We start from the raw sequence: 14485 nt of genomic DNA on the forward strand, positions 1-14485 counted from the left end.
GAGGGGCTGGGAGTTTCCACCCATGCAGCTGCTGTGAGCACCCAACCCAGCACTCAGATGCAGAGCAATGCGCACTGACATGTGGGCTTGTGAAGAGGATATAAATGCTTAACCCACCAGTTCCTTCCCCCGCTCTGCCTACCTCGCAGTGACTAGCTGACATGTCCAGGCACTCGCAGGCAGTGCTGCTTTTGGGAGCTTCTGGCATTTCCTGTGTCAGAGCAGCTCATGGGGGGAACATCTGCACTGTGCTTTACAGGCCAGCTCATCCTTCTGGGTGGCAGGCTGGCTTCCAGCCACAGTGCAGCAGTTTCAAAAGGTGAATGCTAGCAGCTTTCCCCGTTCGGAGCTCTCTCTCTCAGCCTCCTGCTGTGAACTCCACTGCACCCCGACTCCATCCCCACCAAAGTAACATCCAGCCCAGCCTGCACTTCCAGTGCAGTGGGATTCTGGAGGGGAGCATACCTCCTGGGAAGGCTGAAGACAACAAATACTAAGCTAGGACTGGCTGTATACATATACTTCCTGTACATATAACCTGTTTCCTTACAGCTCATTGCTGGTCAGAAGGCTGAGAAATTGCTGCTCAGAATGAAAACTCCTCATTTCCACTTTGCCATTTTCATTCTCCTTTCAAAGGAGCAAGGAGAACAAAAAAAAACAACCAACCAACCAACAAAAAAAAACACCAAGAAAAAAAAATACACCACACCTTCTGAGACACCAAAGCAGGTCCCTTTTAACGTTTCTTAAGTGCTTTTATCCTGCTTACTCTGAATGACTGTTCTTGGAGGGCAGTATTTTGCTTCTGGTTTAGATGCACATCTTAACAGTATTACTGCATGGCCTCTGTCCCCACTACAGCTTCCTCTCCTCAATGCCAGCTCCAGCCATGGACCAGCCAGACCTCGATGTGACAGAAATAAGTATCTAGAGGAGTACTAAGGATACCATTTATTTCCAAAATCACTAAAAAAAAACAAAACAGTTTATGGCAACACAGATTTACATAACAGAGACAGCAAATTGGAAAATGTACAATCTATTTTATGTTATTGCACTCGCTGGTTATAATATACAAGTCATTTAAAACAGTTTTCATTAGAAGAAGTTTTATTCATATAAATAAAAGTGTAAATATACAGTATCATACAAGAAGTGTGTCAGCCTAATACACAAAATCTAACCTACAGTGGGATCCCTATTTCTCACATGATCTAGCCTACTCCTCATCGATATTTCCACATGTACAATTACATACTCTAAATGTAGAAGCAGGTGAACATTCCCACCTGGGAATGGTTCCTTCAGATTTTCACAAGAACCACTGCAGAACATTTATAAGGGTTAATTTTAAGTGAGGGGCAACAGAAAACCTGAATCACTCAACAGTTTCTTAACACATATCTGTCTCAATTACTTTTTTAAGCAAGAAAATGATCAGATATTGTTCCCTCTCTAACTTAGGCCTAACCTCACAGTTCCTCTGTTTTGTTTTTCTGTTGTTATTGTTTTTTATTTTTTTTTTAAATACAGATGTAATCCCCAAAGAAGCTGGGAAGAGCTCCCAGGTACAAAAGCCTGCAGAAGATGCCACTGCTGTACCACACCAGAGCCTATTCTCATATCCAACGTGTGCTCCAAGCCTAGGAAGCAGCAAAACCTCCCACTAGACCTTTATCTAGAAGCAAACTCACTTCATCTGGCACGCCTTCAGGTCCCCAGTAAAAAAGCAGTGGACCAACTGCATTATTTCATCATGATTTTTGGTCTATGAAAACGCAGTTGTGAGTCTTTGGACAGTGGCTGCTCTCCTAGAGCTTGGTCAGCCCTCAAGTGTGGCTAAGAATCACCGTGGGTCTGACATGCAAACAGCGAGGTCAAAATGTCTGTGAACTTAATGAATACTGATGAATTAACACAATTTCCTGTGTCATTCTGCTGTGACCAGGCTCTCAGAAAAGTAAGCTACTTTGCCAGATGCACAACCGATGGTTCTCTACATCTGTTTGCTTCACCCACCCTTTCTGTAATAGATCAGGCTAACATTCTGTAAATCCTGGGGCTTTTATGGAGAGTGTCACCCCAACAGAAACATCAGGAAATGCCACTGTAACCATATCAACACCAGGAGCACTGGTCAAAGTGTTTTCTGTTCCTTCACCAAAAAAAAAAAAAAAAAAAAAGTTTTTTCAGGAACAGAAACAATGAGGGTTAAATACTATTCTTTTTCTTGCTGCGAAGTTATTAGAGAAGTAAATAATTCTACCCATATTAAGTATCAGACTTAAAATGTTAAACCTATCTTTAAATTATCCCCACTACTGAATTACACACAGAACTCCCCACCTCTCCTTGCTGTTACTCATCCAACACATATCTACATGCATGTAAAATAAAATACTAAACAGTATTCAACTACTGAAAACCAAAAGCCTTCTAAATCACTCACAAAGAACAGTATCTGCAAGTAAGTGTCTGAAAATATTCACCACGTATCATTTTAAGACATCTCAAATTAAGTTTGCTTTACAAAATGAAGACTTCATCTTTGAGCTCACAATGTATTGGGAGAGTGCCATATGACCTCCTGGCACTGTGACCTCAAAAATTTTCAACTAAAAAATATCCCCATCATTTCCTAAAACTTATTTGTGATTTAGCACATTAAAGTAGCAAAAAGTCGGTACTGCACTTGAACGTGTTATACATATACAGGTACATATTTACTACGCTGCATTAAATTCCACATGCATTTTACGTATCTACTATACACGCTTCTACAATCAGATTTTGGTCACTCCTGAACAAGGCCTACCCACTTAATCATCACTGCCAAATGTCTTCTCCCTGATTTTTCAGGGAAGACGCAAAGCTAACCTCTTTTATCCCGGCCCAGGCCTGCTGCCCCAGTGTGGGGCTGACCCCAAGTGCTGCACCCTCCCAAAACCTCCCCCACAAGGATGGGACCAAAGGTGAGAAGTGGTCCTGGCAGAGGAGCTGAGCTTTGTGGGGTCACAGGAGACCCAAATCCACCTCACTGACCCTGAATGCATTCCACAGAAATCCTGCTGGCAAAGCAGCTGTAGGACTATGGACACTATTGCCTTTCACGTAACCAAAATTTGCATCTCTTCCTAGATTCTTGTGCTCATACATGTCATCGAAAGAGATTAAAATATGTTTGTTTATAGGCAAGCATTGCACAGGTTTCCTGCTCACTTGGTCTCTGGCTGCCCCACAGAACTGAATTTTATTCTGCCTGTCACGAGTTGCTGACTGACACAGCTGCCACAGAAATGAGCAAACCAAGGGTCCACCATCCTGGAAGCAACTGATCCAAGCACTGTGAATAGAGACATAAACAGAGTAAATGATAGAACGATCTTGGGGTACAGCCAAGTGAGGAGCCCAGGCCTTCTTATAACAACTACACAGTGTCTTGCCTTACTACGACAGCAGGCAGTACTCCAGATTTGGACTGGCTCCAGGCTCAGAGCTCCTCACCCTGGGCTTGTTGGCTACAAGTAGGGCTCCAGCCCAACTTGACAAACAACCTGAGCACTCTGGAACAAACAACTTGTTCTCAGCTGATAAGGATGCTGGCCCATTTCCTCTTCTATCTCTTTTATGTTGTTTAGCCATCCCAGACATAGGAAGAGAAATAGCACAGTCTAATCTCTCGCACTCATACATTCTCCTCCCTGTAGAACAGACTATAAATAACACTCAGCAGCATGGCCCACTAGGAGCAGAGGTGAGAAAATCCCAACTGGAGCACCTGTAGCACTGCAGCCCTTAGTTTTCTCTATCTACAGCATGCTTCTCCCACCCATGCTAATAGTTTTCAGTCTCACCATCCAAAACCCTCAGCATCAGCCCATTTCTGATGCAGCCAGAAGCACTTACGCTTTGCACACACATACCCCCTCCCACACAAGAAAAAAATAAATACTGAAGAGGAAAGGAAAAAATAATTAAAAAAGTTAATAGCCACCATAAATATGGCCAGTTCAGATTTAATCTGTTAAAATCCACATCCTTAGACCACCATTTTCCAGTTTGAGTATTTCAAGCTGGGCAACCTTCAGCCTCTTGCAGCCAAATAAAAGCAGCCTGGCTTTCAGACGTACTTAGCGATCGCTGAAGTCTGTGGGATCTGCAAGTGCTCAGCACTTGGAAACTGCCCTTCTTTTAAAAATATATGTGTATTTAAAGGTGTCTAATGTTAGAAGTCTGAATTTGAAAATTCAATCCCCAAGTTTTATCACTCCCAAAAACTAACAACTCAGCCTACACCTTGGAGGACAGTCACCTAATATTAGGACTCGATTTTCTTGCTCACGGATTTCTGCTGATTTATTGCCAAGTGCTTTTGTATACAAGTTGCCCCTGAAGGCAGATTCAGTTGTGGTAGATTCTGAGTTAATTCATCAGTTTTTAGAGGATTCTTCCCCTTTGCAATAAAATGCTCACTTTAGGCATAAAAGTTGTGCAAAAATTATATGTTTCTTTTGTCATGCACTTTAAGCAAAACTGCACTTAGAAGAATAGAGTGAGATTGTTCCAGACATTCTCTTATTATAACAAACAAGGACCAGACCCTAAGTAAGTGTCCTGAAGTCAGATTATAGCTAAGCAATACAATACAGTCTAAGTACTCATCCTTGTCAACAGGATGGCAAATGACAAGTTGTACTCGCAATGCTCTGCAGATACTAAAAATATGAGGGACAGGCACAACATTATTTCTCAGTCAAAATACTTTAAACCAAACTCAGTAAAGGTGTTGAAGTTCCACTAAAACTGCCACATCATACAAAAAAAAATGTCTCTAGTGTTTGGTTTCCTTCATTCTTGATAAACAGGAGTGATTTTAGACAATCATCACGCTCTTGCTCAGTGGTTCTCCAAGGCTCTTAGCACCTCTTTGTAAAGCATTAAGACACTTCTGTGGCGTTAGAAACAAAGACAGCTTCTAGCCAGCTTTAAATGCTTTGTCTTAGCAAGTGTGATTAGATGTAGCACTTCCATCACACTGAAGTTCTGTGTTTCCTGACGAGTAACTGAACAGGGCCTTCTGGCACAGACTTAATGATGTTCCAGGCATCGTAATGCATGAGGCCAAGTAATGATTTTCCACTAACAGCAAGAATCTCATCTCCAGATTCTATGTTTCCAGCTTGCTCTGCAGCACCACCTACAAGCAAAACAGGAACAAAGTCAACGTAAATAAAAAATTGCTTTCCACTGTGACAAACAGCAACTAAGTCATTCTTCTAGCAGCAGTAATTTCCATAAATGTCACTTCGCTCAGCTCAGCTCTTGCAATCTATCAGTAAGTTTACTATAATGATAGTGCAACTTGAAACACTGGCCACAGTCACTCAGGGAGAGAAAAAGGACTGTATCTATAGATATATATAAATGAGTTGAAAATTAAACATGTCCTTCCCTCTCAGAATCAATTTTGAAAGAAAACAAATACATGCATGGAAATTGATAAACAATTCAGAAAACAGCACTTCCACCTTTTTTCCTTGCTGAAGGAATGTATCACTGGAAATTAACCCTGTACAAATGCTGAATGCCCTCAGTTTCATTAGGTTTAAACTTCTCAAACCACTATGTACAATAATGCTGCTGTAATGTCATGCTTACAATAGCAGACAAGTCTAGGAAGCAACTGTGTCATAATAAGTAAATCAGATTGCTGAACAAGCACTTAGTAGTAGATGCAATCTCCAGACATTCTCAGGAGTATTTTTTTTCTAATGACTTCTTTGTTTACTAAGTGGTAATAGTCAATAGACACATGCCTGTTTAAAAAATAAATAAATAAGAAAAAAAGAAAACTGGGTTAATATCTGATCTATTTTCATGTTTGCAGTACCTTTAAATATTCTTTTTACAAGCAAGGGCCTGTCTCCAGCAATAGAAGCTTTTCCACCATCGAGACTGAAGCCCAAGCCAGCAGAGGTTTTTAATAATTCAACACAGATGACATCATTCATGTCCAGGTTTGGATCTGCAACAGAATACACACAGCATCTTGTTATGCATTTAACAGTAAATTGCAGTTTGGGTTTGGCTGGGTTTGTTTTTGCTGCAGTGACAAAGCCATTCAGAGTTCAGTCCATAGTGAAACTAGAACATGTTGTCACCTTGCTCCTCAGAAGTGTATGTGTATCACTGCTGCCGTGAAGGACTGACAGCAGAGAGCACAATATGTGCACAGACATTTTCATTTTGCATGGGCAACAGAAGTCCATCAAGGCATTGAAATTGAAGCTGAACTTAACAAAGATTTTAAACGTCATCAAAAGAATTGAAAAAAATTGCGCAAGCACTGTGGAGAACATTTTCTTTTGTTTCCCGTTCATTATCCAAGGAGTTCCACCTTTTTAAATAACAGCAATAAATAACATTACATTAAAAAAAAAGTATGCTCCATCCTCCTAAGAGAGAGTTTGTATGCACTCACTAGTGTGAATACTTGTTTCTGGTCTTACGTCTATGGAAATAATCATAACTATCAGTCAATAGATGTATGCTGCTTCCTAAGTCTTAGACATTTTTAGAATGCAGTAATACTGTAGCTGAAATAAATTATGATTTTCTTTAGAAGGAAATAAGTCTACAGTTTTGGAAAACAGGACCCTCTGCCCTGCGTGAACGTAAAAATCCTGCAGCCTGCAACATCACAAATGACTGTTACGGTTACTTCAAACAACTCCAACTGTTATCTGGAACATCTGGAGATGAGCCTTGCCTCAAAGGATGGAGAGACACTCCTAACAATCCAGTGCTGTTTGTGAGAGAACGTTGCCACCTAGCGCCGGCACACCGCGCTCTGCATGCGCCACTAAGCAGATGTAAAAGGGATTCTGAAGTCATTATATGTAGTGCATCCAGGGGAGTAATTACTGAAAGGATCTACAGAGCATTCCCTATTTCTTTAATCTGTATTATAAAGCTGTACTACAGAACCCAGTGAAATTTTAAGACAATAAAAACTGCAACAGAAAAAGAAGGCAAGAGCCAACAAAAAAATCCTCTAAAGGCTGTGTCCAGTGGGTTCAAAACACGTGAGAAGCAGCTCCTTTTCTGCCTTCAGGATGCTCTGAGGTGTATGCCTGGTACTGACCAGGGAGCAGGGGAAGCTGCATCACTGGGGCTGTCAGCAGTAACCACTGCCCACTCCATCCAGTGCACTGCTGTGGGATGGGAGCAGGTCAGCGCTGTGCTCCTGAAGCAGCAGTATACACTCAAGACAGTACAAAAGTTTTGTGCCTTAATTCTACAAAAATCTGGGGTATTTTGAATGGATTTCTCAAGTGCACGGAATTGTTGCTTTGTTCCCAAGCAGGGATTACTACTGTCACTGAGAGCTGCTTAAAACATTTAGTCCTGGTTTCCTATGGGATGGCTGCTTTGAAATCGACTTAGGTCCTTTTACCCATTTATTATAACATCAAAACCATTTTTGCTTTTTCAGAGAAATAGTATAAAATGTGTTACTACAGAGCAAAGTAAAGGTTGGTGTCCAACGAGTTGGACAGCAAGCCGTGATTTCATTTGTAGGTTGATTTTTGTTATTGTTGTTGTTTTCTTGCTCTAACTAGTGTTACTACTATAAAGAAATTTATCGTGGATCACAGGAATATACAGAATCACTAACTGTAACTGAATCGTAGATGTCCTTCTAGGTTTCTGTCTAGTTACGATATTTCAAGTAAAAATACAACAACATCAACCAAAAAAATCTGCATTTGGGCTCCAAAGTGAACAAATAAAATTTAGAAGTAATTTCATTTGCTCCCTTCAATTACATAAGGCACGGACTCTTTTAGTCTAAAACACATGGACATTTTCCCCTTCAGTCTGCTTTGCAAAGGAATCCTTCCAAGTGCTCTTGGACAAAGATCATACCTGTTCCTATTTCCATGGAAACATCCTTTCCAGACCCCACACATTTTCTGCCAGTAGCTGATATCTCAAGTCTGGAGGAATTGTTTGCTTTGTCTTTTTCCTTCTGGATGACAATGACCGCATATTTGTGCAGTCTCGCCTGATGGAGCGCATTCAGGACATCACCATGGACTGAATTTTCAAGAGACTTGCCATTGATTGACAGAACAAGATCTCCTCGCTGGATAGTCCCTTCTTGAGATGCCACTCCCTTGGAAAACACTCTGTGGACCTACAAGAAAAATTTTACCTTAGGGACACATTCAGCTCATAAGCACATGTAGTGAACACAGAGACCCCTACTATCAAAGTTCACAGCTGCTGCCCACTGCCCGGGTGTCAGGCCCACAGTACTTGCTCTTATCATCAGCTTCAAATACAAAGTCTACGTGGACAAGAACTGCACTTTGGAATAGGGGGGAATGCATGTTACTACTGCACGGTCAGCTCTATACCAAAGACAACCAAAACCAGTTAGGGAATGTAGTGTCACAAAGCACTTATGTGCTTTCATTGACTTTCTCAAATGCCTTCAATGAGCAGTAACTTCAAATAATAAGCTTCAAATAATTTCAACCTAATACTAATTTTGAATGATCCACAGGTTATCTAGACATCCATATTACAGCAAACTCACCCAGAATAGCACTGCACTGTGTTATACACACTCCCCAGATTCCCAGTGACTGGAATCCACAGCAGTTTTCAAATAGCCTTTAAAGTGATGCACAGCATCTGTGCACAAAAAGGCTCTGACTTACTGCTGCTATACAGTATTTAATTGCTCCTCTTTATTTGTCTGATCAAGTACCATGTGAGTGGATGCAAAAGGATGATTTAATGGCTCAAAACACGTCTTTTCTAGAGGACATAAAATATTCTATTCAGAGTGGATTAAAAAAGAATAAACTCCAGTGAGCACAGCTGAGATTCATATGGGTGCCACTGACAGAAAGGGACTGACAACAGTCATGACTTGTTATTTAAAGACTTGCCTACCAAGCACTGTAATTTATCAGCCAAAGCACCATTTCCCATGCAATATGGTTCTAGGCCCACTGGACAAAGGCTCAAGGCATTTGTGGACACCATTCTGCATGGCATGTTCTGTAGAAATTTCTCTGCTTTATCCAAAACAACAGCAAGAGTCAGAAGCCTTTTGACTCCTTCTCCCTCCTGTTACAGGGCCCTGCTTAGGTTGTGGAGTCTCCTTCTCTGGAGATATTCAAGACCTGCCTGGACACCTACTTGTGTGACCTGGTGTAGGCAGGGGGGTTGGACTCGATGATCTCTGGAGGTCCCTTCCAGCCCCTACGATTCTGTGATTTTGTGAAACACCTGCTGCATTCAGGTTTTGGAAGATAGATTTCCACCCAGCCCAAGTAAGCATCCAGAGCTGGAATCACCGCTTCAATGACAAATGTAGATATTCAAATGCAGGTAGTAAGTAGAATATGGAGGTCATGCCCAAAGCATCTGCTGCCTTCCCACACGTGCCCAGACTCCTCAGGTACTTCAAAGCTCATTAGGCTTTTCAATTTCTGCACCCAAGTGTGGGCAGAACAGCCTATCTGAGCAGCTCAGCACCCAGAGACAGGGAACGCAATCTTGGTAGCCAGAGAAGTGGAGCCTTGTCCCTAAACTGTTACCATGTTCTAATTCAGAGACTGCTAAATGTAAAGTACATTTATTTATACTGGTCATAGAGCAAATACCAGAACACTCCCACTTGAGTTCCTGCATCCTCCGAAGATGAGGACATACCCTTCTTCTAGTCTCAGCACTTAGTGGATTGCTCTCTTACAGGACAGAATTTAAAAGCACATCCTGTGCAAATAAACTGTCACACAGGACACTGTCATTGGGCATTTTTCTATCTCGCTGAACTCTTTTTGAACTGTATTTCAACTTTTTTCATTTGCTTCAAAATCACTCAATGTCACGAAACATTCTTGGTTCATAATGCTGTATAAAATGCTCTTTAAAAAGAAGAAGAAAGGAAAAAAAAAACCCTCACTTAATTACATCCAACAGTTTTTACTAACAGTAAAACAAATCAGTGAAGAAGAATCCAGAATGCTTGCTCAGGTCTGAAACAGTCACTCTCAGGATTTGCCAAAAACTTCAACAATTTTGCTGCACAAAATTTCCTTTCAAAGGCTGGAAATACAGATTTCTTCTAAAAGGCTGTATGCATGCAAAATTTTACTTATATGCATAGGATTCAGACTACCCAGTAGCATAGCAGTTACACTTTCAAAGACTGAAAACATAATTGGCATCCATCTCCAGTAATGAAAATTACGGTACCCAGACACTCCCTTCGATTTCAGTTGCAGGCAGCACGCAGCTGCCTCTGAGAGACACTGTTTTAAGACTTGCAGCAGTCTTGATAAATGAGCACTTGATTTAATCACCAGCATGCTTTAAAACGAGCTTTGCAAAAAGATGACTTGCGTCATCACTTACTGTGACTGATTTCTGTTCCAGGTCTATTCCTCCAGCAACGCTAAATCCCAGGCCAGCTCCTTCTTCTTTACTCAGAACTACAAAGTATGCATCTTCTTTGCTCTGGCAGGAAAATGGGAGCAGAGTGGTAAGGGAATAAGGAGAAAAAATAAAAGCAAAGATCAAGACCAAGTTCCTGCACAAATCACAAACTTCCAGTACTCTCAGATTACAGCAAGTGAAAAAAAAACAAAAACCAAACAACTCAAGAAATTCAAACTGAGACATTAAATATATTTATATTTCTGCTACAGATGAGTAGCAGCTCTGTACGAAAACTCAGGTGACACCAGAGATTTTTTCAGTCAGTCAAAGGCTAGAATGCAAAGTCAAAATTATGGTAGTAGAAGGGTATTACACTTTGTGCAGCCTAGTTTTCACAATCAACTTCACTTTGCTGGATGTTTTGCAGTATAACTAGATACTTCCCATACATCTTTAGTACGAAACACTATATTTTCTATGTTATTACTAATACTTCTGTCCTATTTCTCCTTTCTCTTGAAAAGCAGTTTTGGCAGCTGCATCAACCTCTTCTCAGCAGTGCTGGGCAATCTTGCAAGGGGCAATGATTACAAATCGCAACTTGGGAAGATGCAGTGGTACAGCTATTTACTTTTGAGATGGAAGTAATGAATCCATTAGTGACTGAAACAGGACTAAGCTGTGCTGTAGCAGAAAGGAGCACATAACACAGAAAAGGAACTGGCACTGGTTTGCACCAGAGTTGAACTTGGCTCCAGATCAGCAAGAAGGTGTGAAGTTGAGTTCTTTGAAGCGATGAGCTGCTGCCAAAATGCAGATTTTGCAATGAGAGAGAAGCAGTTCTGTCCAACAAGTCTGGTACCATTTTCTGAATGGTTATTAGGACAAAAACAGACATTGTTACAGATGCTCCATTTTGCAATAGAAGGGAGATCTGATGGAGAAGAAAATAGAAACTGCTTGTGGGGCAGAGCACCAGAAGCAGGGATTGAAAAGCAGGACTCTCATCTTTTTCCTGGGAACCTATCCAACATTAAACATTTCCAGAAGCTGCCAACACTAAAATTAATGGCACATCATTAGAAACAAACTTCTTAATCTATTTAGCATTAAATGACATATTCAACTCACTAAATCCAACATTTTAACTCAGTGCTTGCCTTCAATTTCAGTGCAGAAAGCACAGGGAATTGCAGATTATTTCTGCTGCTTGGTGAGACAATATGAATTCTTGGCCTCTGTGTGTGCATTTTGCCAAATAATGGTCAAGGAAGACTTTCTGCATTAGAGGCATCCCTGCAAAGCACATGAGAAATTGATGCCACCCTGCTTCACACCACTGATCCATGAGGGCATGGGAAGAGAGGAACAGTCAGGGATGAACACATTAACCCACAACCTTTTGTAGCTGTCAAGACCTTCCTCACTCATACTCAAACAAGAACAGCTTTACATTAGCCTGGGTATAACAGTGAGTCAAATATCTAGCTTAGCCTCCTTCCACAAAGTGCTCCGAGAGTAACAAACAATTGTATCTTTGACCATTAAGTATTGAAGCATTTTTGTTTAAGAGGTCATGTTCTTTCCTACCCTTTCCCTCCCCCACACTGGTGTGTCTTCGCCTGGAATACTGGGTGCAGCTCTGGGCTCCACAATTTAAAAAGAGGTCAAGATGCCTGAAAGCATCCAGAAGAGGGCAGCAAAGCTGCTCCAGGGGAAGTTCAAACTGGGTATTAGGAAAAACTGCTCTATCACGGAGGCCAAATACTGGAATAGGCTTCCTAGAGAGGTAGTTGATGTCCTGTACTTGCCTGTGTTTAAACGGCATTTGGATAATGACCTTAAATTATATGTTTTAAGTAATGGTCTGACAGTTGGAACTCAGTCTTTGTAGGTCCCTTCCAACTAAAACTATTCTATTCTATTCCTATTCTATACTGTAACTTAATCTCCTTACACTTTCAGAAGTGTTAAGGGTTGTGTGATGACCACATGCCCCAGGACAGTCAGCAAGACTAACTGAGCCCTGGTTTCCCATTCCCAAACATGTGCCTTTCCTCCTTGTCCAGCCCTTAAGTGAGTCCTTACAAGCATGTGTAAAATTGGGCAACACATCAGCCTATTCCTTTACTTGGCCACACAGTGGAAGCACAAAACCTAGAGTGATGTGCTGGGCTTTGAGAAGGGTCAGTACGATCAGACATCTGAGAAGTAAGCCAACACAAAGTAGCTCCCTACAGTCTGCAGGTAAGTTATTGCCATAGAATTTCTGAGGAACTTGCCCAGTCTTACAAAAGAAATGAGCAATGTCATATAAAAGAACTCAAATCTTTAGCCTCTCCAGTTAGCCTGTTCATCAGATGACCAAAGATCTGATTTTTAAAATATATATTATTAACATTTACCGAACACCAGGAGTAAATTCAGAACCGTCCAGAGCAAAAGATAATGATAAACTCTTCCTGGAGAAGCTCCCTCTGAATCAGACAGTCTACCTCATTTTTCAGCAATTGCATAAGTACGAAGAATTGTCCTATTGTACAATTAAACCCACCAGTTGACTAGCATAAAATTTTCCAGCATGTGTGCCATACTGGGCTTTAATATGGATAAGAAACTATGCAGACAAGGAGTGCATTCCAAAAAGCATTTACTGTTATAAATATTTGAGTTCTCAGATTTTGAGAAGTGGCATAAATAAATAATGTCTCCAATACTCCATATAAAATATTTTAAAGAACACTTGATTACTTTTGTCCAGAAGTACAACCCAATCCTAAATTCTTCGGTAAACCTATCAAACTGCCTTGGCTCACAAAGCTCTTGCGATTTGCAAGCTTTAGTTACGCTGTCCTTGGAAGGAGGTAAAGCTGGGTATTTTGGGGAGGTCTTGTTTTCCTCAGTCCATTCTATACTCTGTGAGTTAAGACTAAGAAATACTCTAACTGCAGCTCAGCCAGCAGTTATGCAGACCAGATGGCAGTTTTCCCTCTAGTACTGTCATTATTTTATCAACTTCAGCTCTGATTCAAAAAGGATGTGGACATATCCCAAAAACACACACACTGCAAAGAGGGAAAAGGACATCCTGGCAATCATTTCAGTTCAGAGGCCTTCTTCATACATCTAAATAATGAAGAAGGTTACCTCGGTGCAATACGTTTCCACAGAAAAGAGCACAATGTGCACAATGGTACAAGTCCTCCATCAGATGCTTTCTGGCACTCTAAGCCACCAGTTTCTGTGATCTTGGCTTCTAAAAAGAAGTGTTTGCTTCCAGAGAGGAACAGAGTTTCCCCTGTGTGGTGGGTAAAATGGATCTGACTATGATGGCTGGTGGAAAGTTAAATTCTGATGTGCAATTATTGGCAAACCAAGGAGGTTCTCAGCTTTAACAATGACTGGAGCCAATCTTCCTCACTTAAAATGTCTTATTGTGGTTTCTAACTGCTTTCACACTGGACAAACAAGATCCTTTTTTATCCAGAACCTACCAAAATATATTAAGGGTTTATAGTAAACATTCAAAAACCAGCAGTAGTAAAACTATCATCTACCATAACCTACTGCAGGATGACTGGAGGAACTCCTCTGGAAGGGATTTTTATCAGCCATTAAGAAAACCCCTAGAAATACTGCCAATAGTTTAGCTTCATCTTCAGGTTATTACCTTCACTTGTGCTTTGACTTCCTGGAGCATAGAACCAATGTCACATTTTGGTACCAGAGCTGACAAAACAGTCTGCAATTTTTGCTGGTCCAGGTTTGAGATGAGCAGCTGATCCAGGCTAAAACAAAACAAAAAAAACAAAACAAGAAAACAAACAAACAAACAAAACAGGAAAAAAAGGTTTATTTCTAGACTGTGTAGATATGTTTCAAGCATACAGTAAAATTTACATTACGGTAAGCAATCAAAGGGCAGCTCAACAGGAAGCAGAAATCTTGGGCATGGGTAAGAAATGGTGTTTGCTGCGAGAATGAGAAGGCAGAAAGAAGACAATTTACTACAGCTCTGAAA

General features: G+C 40.9%; 1 protein-coding gene across 8 annotated transcripts in view; it reads right to left on the reverse strand.

The window, feature by feature from the left end:
- Window positions 1-939: 939 nt before the first annotated feature.
- PDZD2 (PDZ domain containing 2) overlaps window positions 940-14485 on the reverse strand; it is a 195799-nt gene continuing 182253 nt past the window's right edge. For all 8 annotated transcript variants that reach the window (XM_085213140.1, XM_085213139.1, XM_085213138.1 and 5 more), the window contains 5 exons: window positions 14135-14252; window positions 10441-10542; window positions 7933-8203; window positions 5894-6028; window positions 940-5200 (listed from right to left, as the gene is read on the reverse strand). In XM_085213140.1, coding sequence (XP_085069266.1) covers window positions 5034-5200; window positions 5894-6028; window positions 7933-8203; window positions 10441-10542; window positions 14135-14252 — 793 coding nt within the window. In that variant the 3' untranslated portion in view covers window positions 940-5033. The remainder of the gene's footprint in view (window positions 5201-5893; window positions 6029-7932; window positions 8204-10440; window positions 10543-14134; window positions 14253-14485) is intronic.

Source organism: Meleagris gallopavo, chromosome Z (assembly GCF_905368555.1).
Source record: "Meleagris gallopavo chromosome Z, MGAL_WU_HG_1.1, whole genome shotgun sequence".
Taxonomy (NCBI): domain Eukaryota; kingdom Metazoa; phylum Chordata; class Aves; order Galliformes; family Phasianidae; genus Meleagris; species Meleagris gallopavo.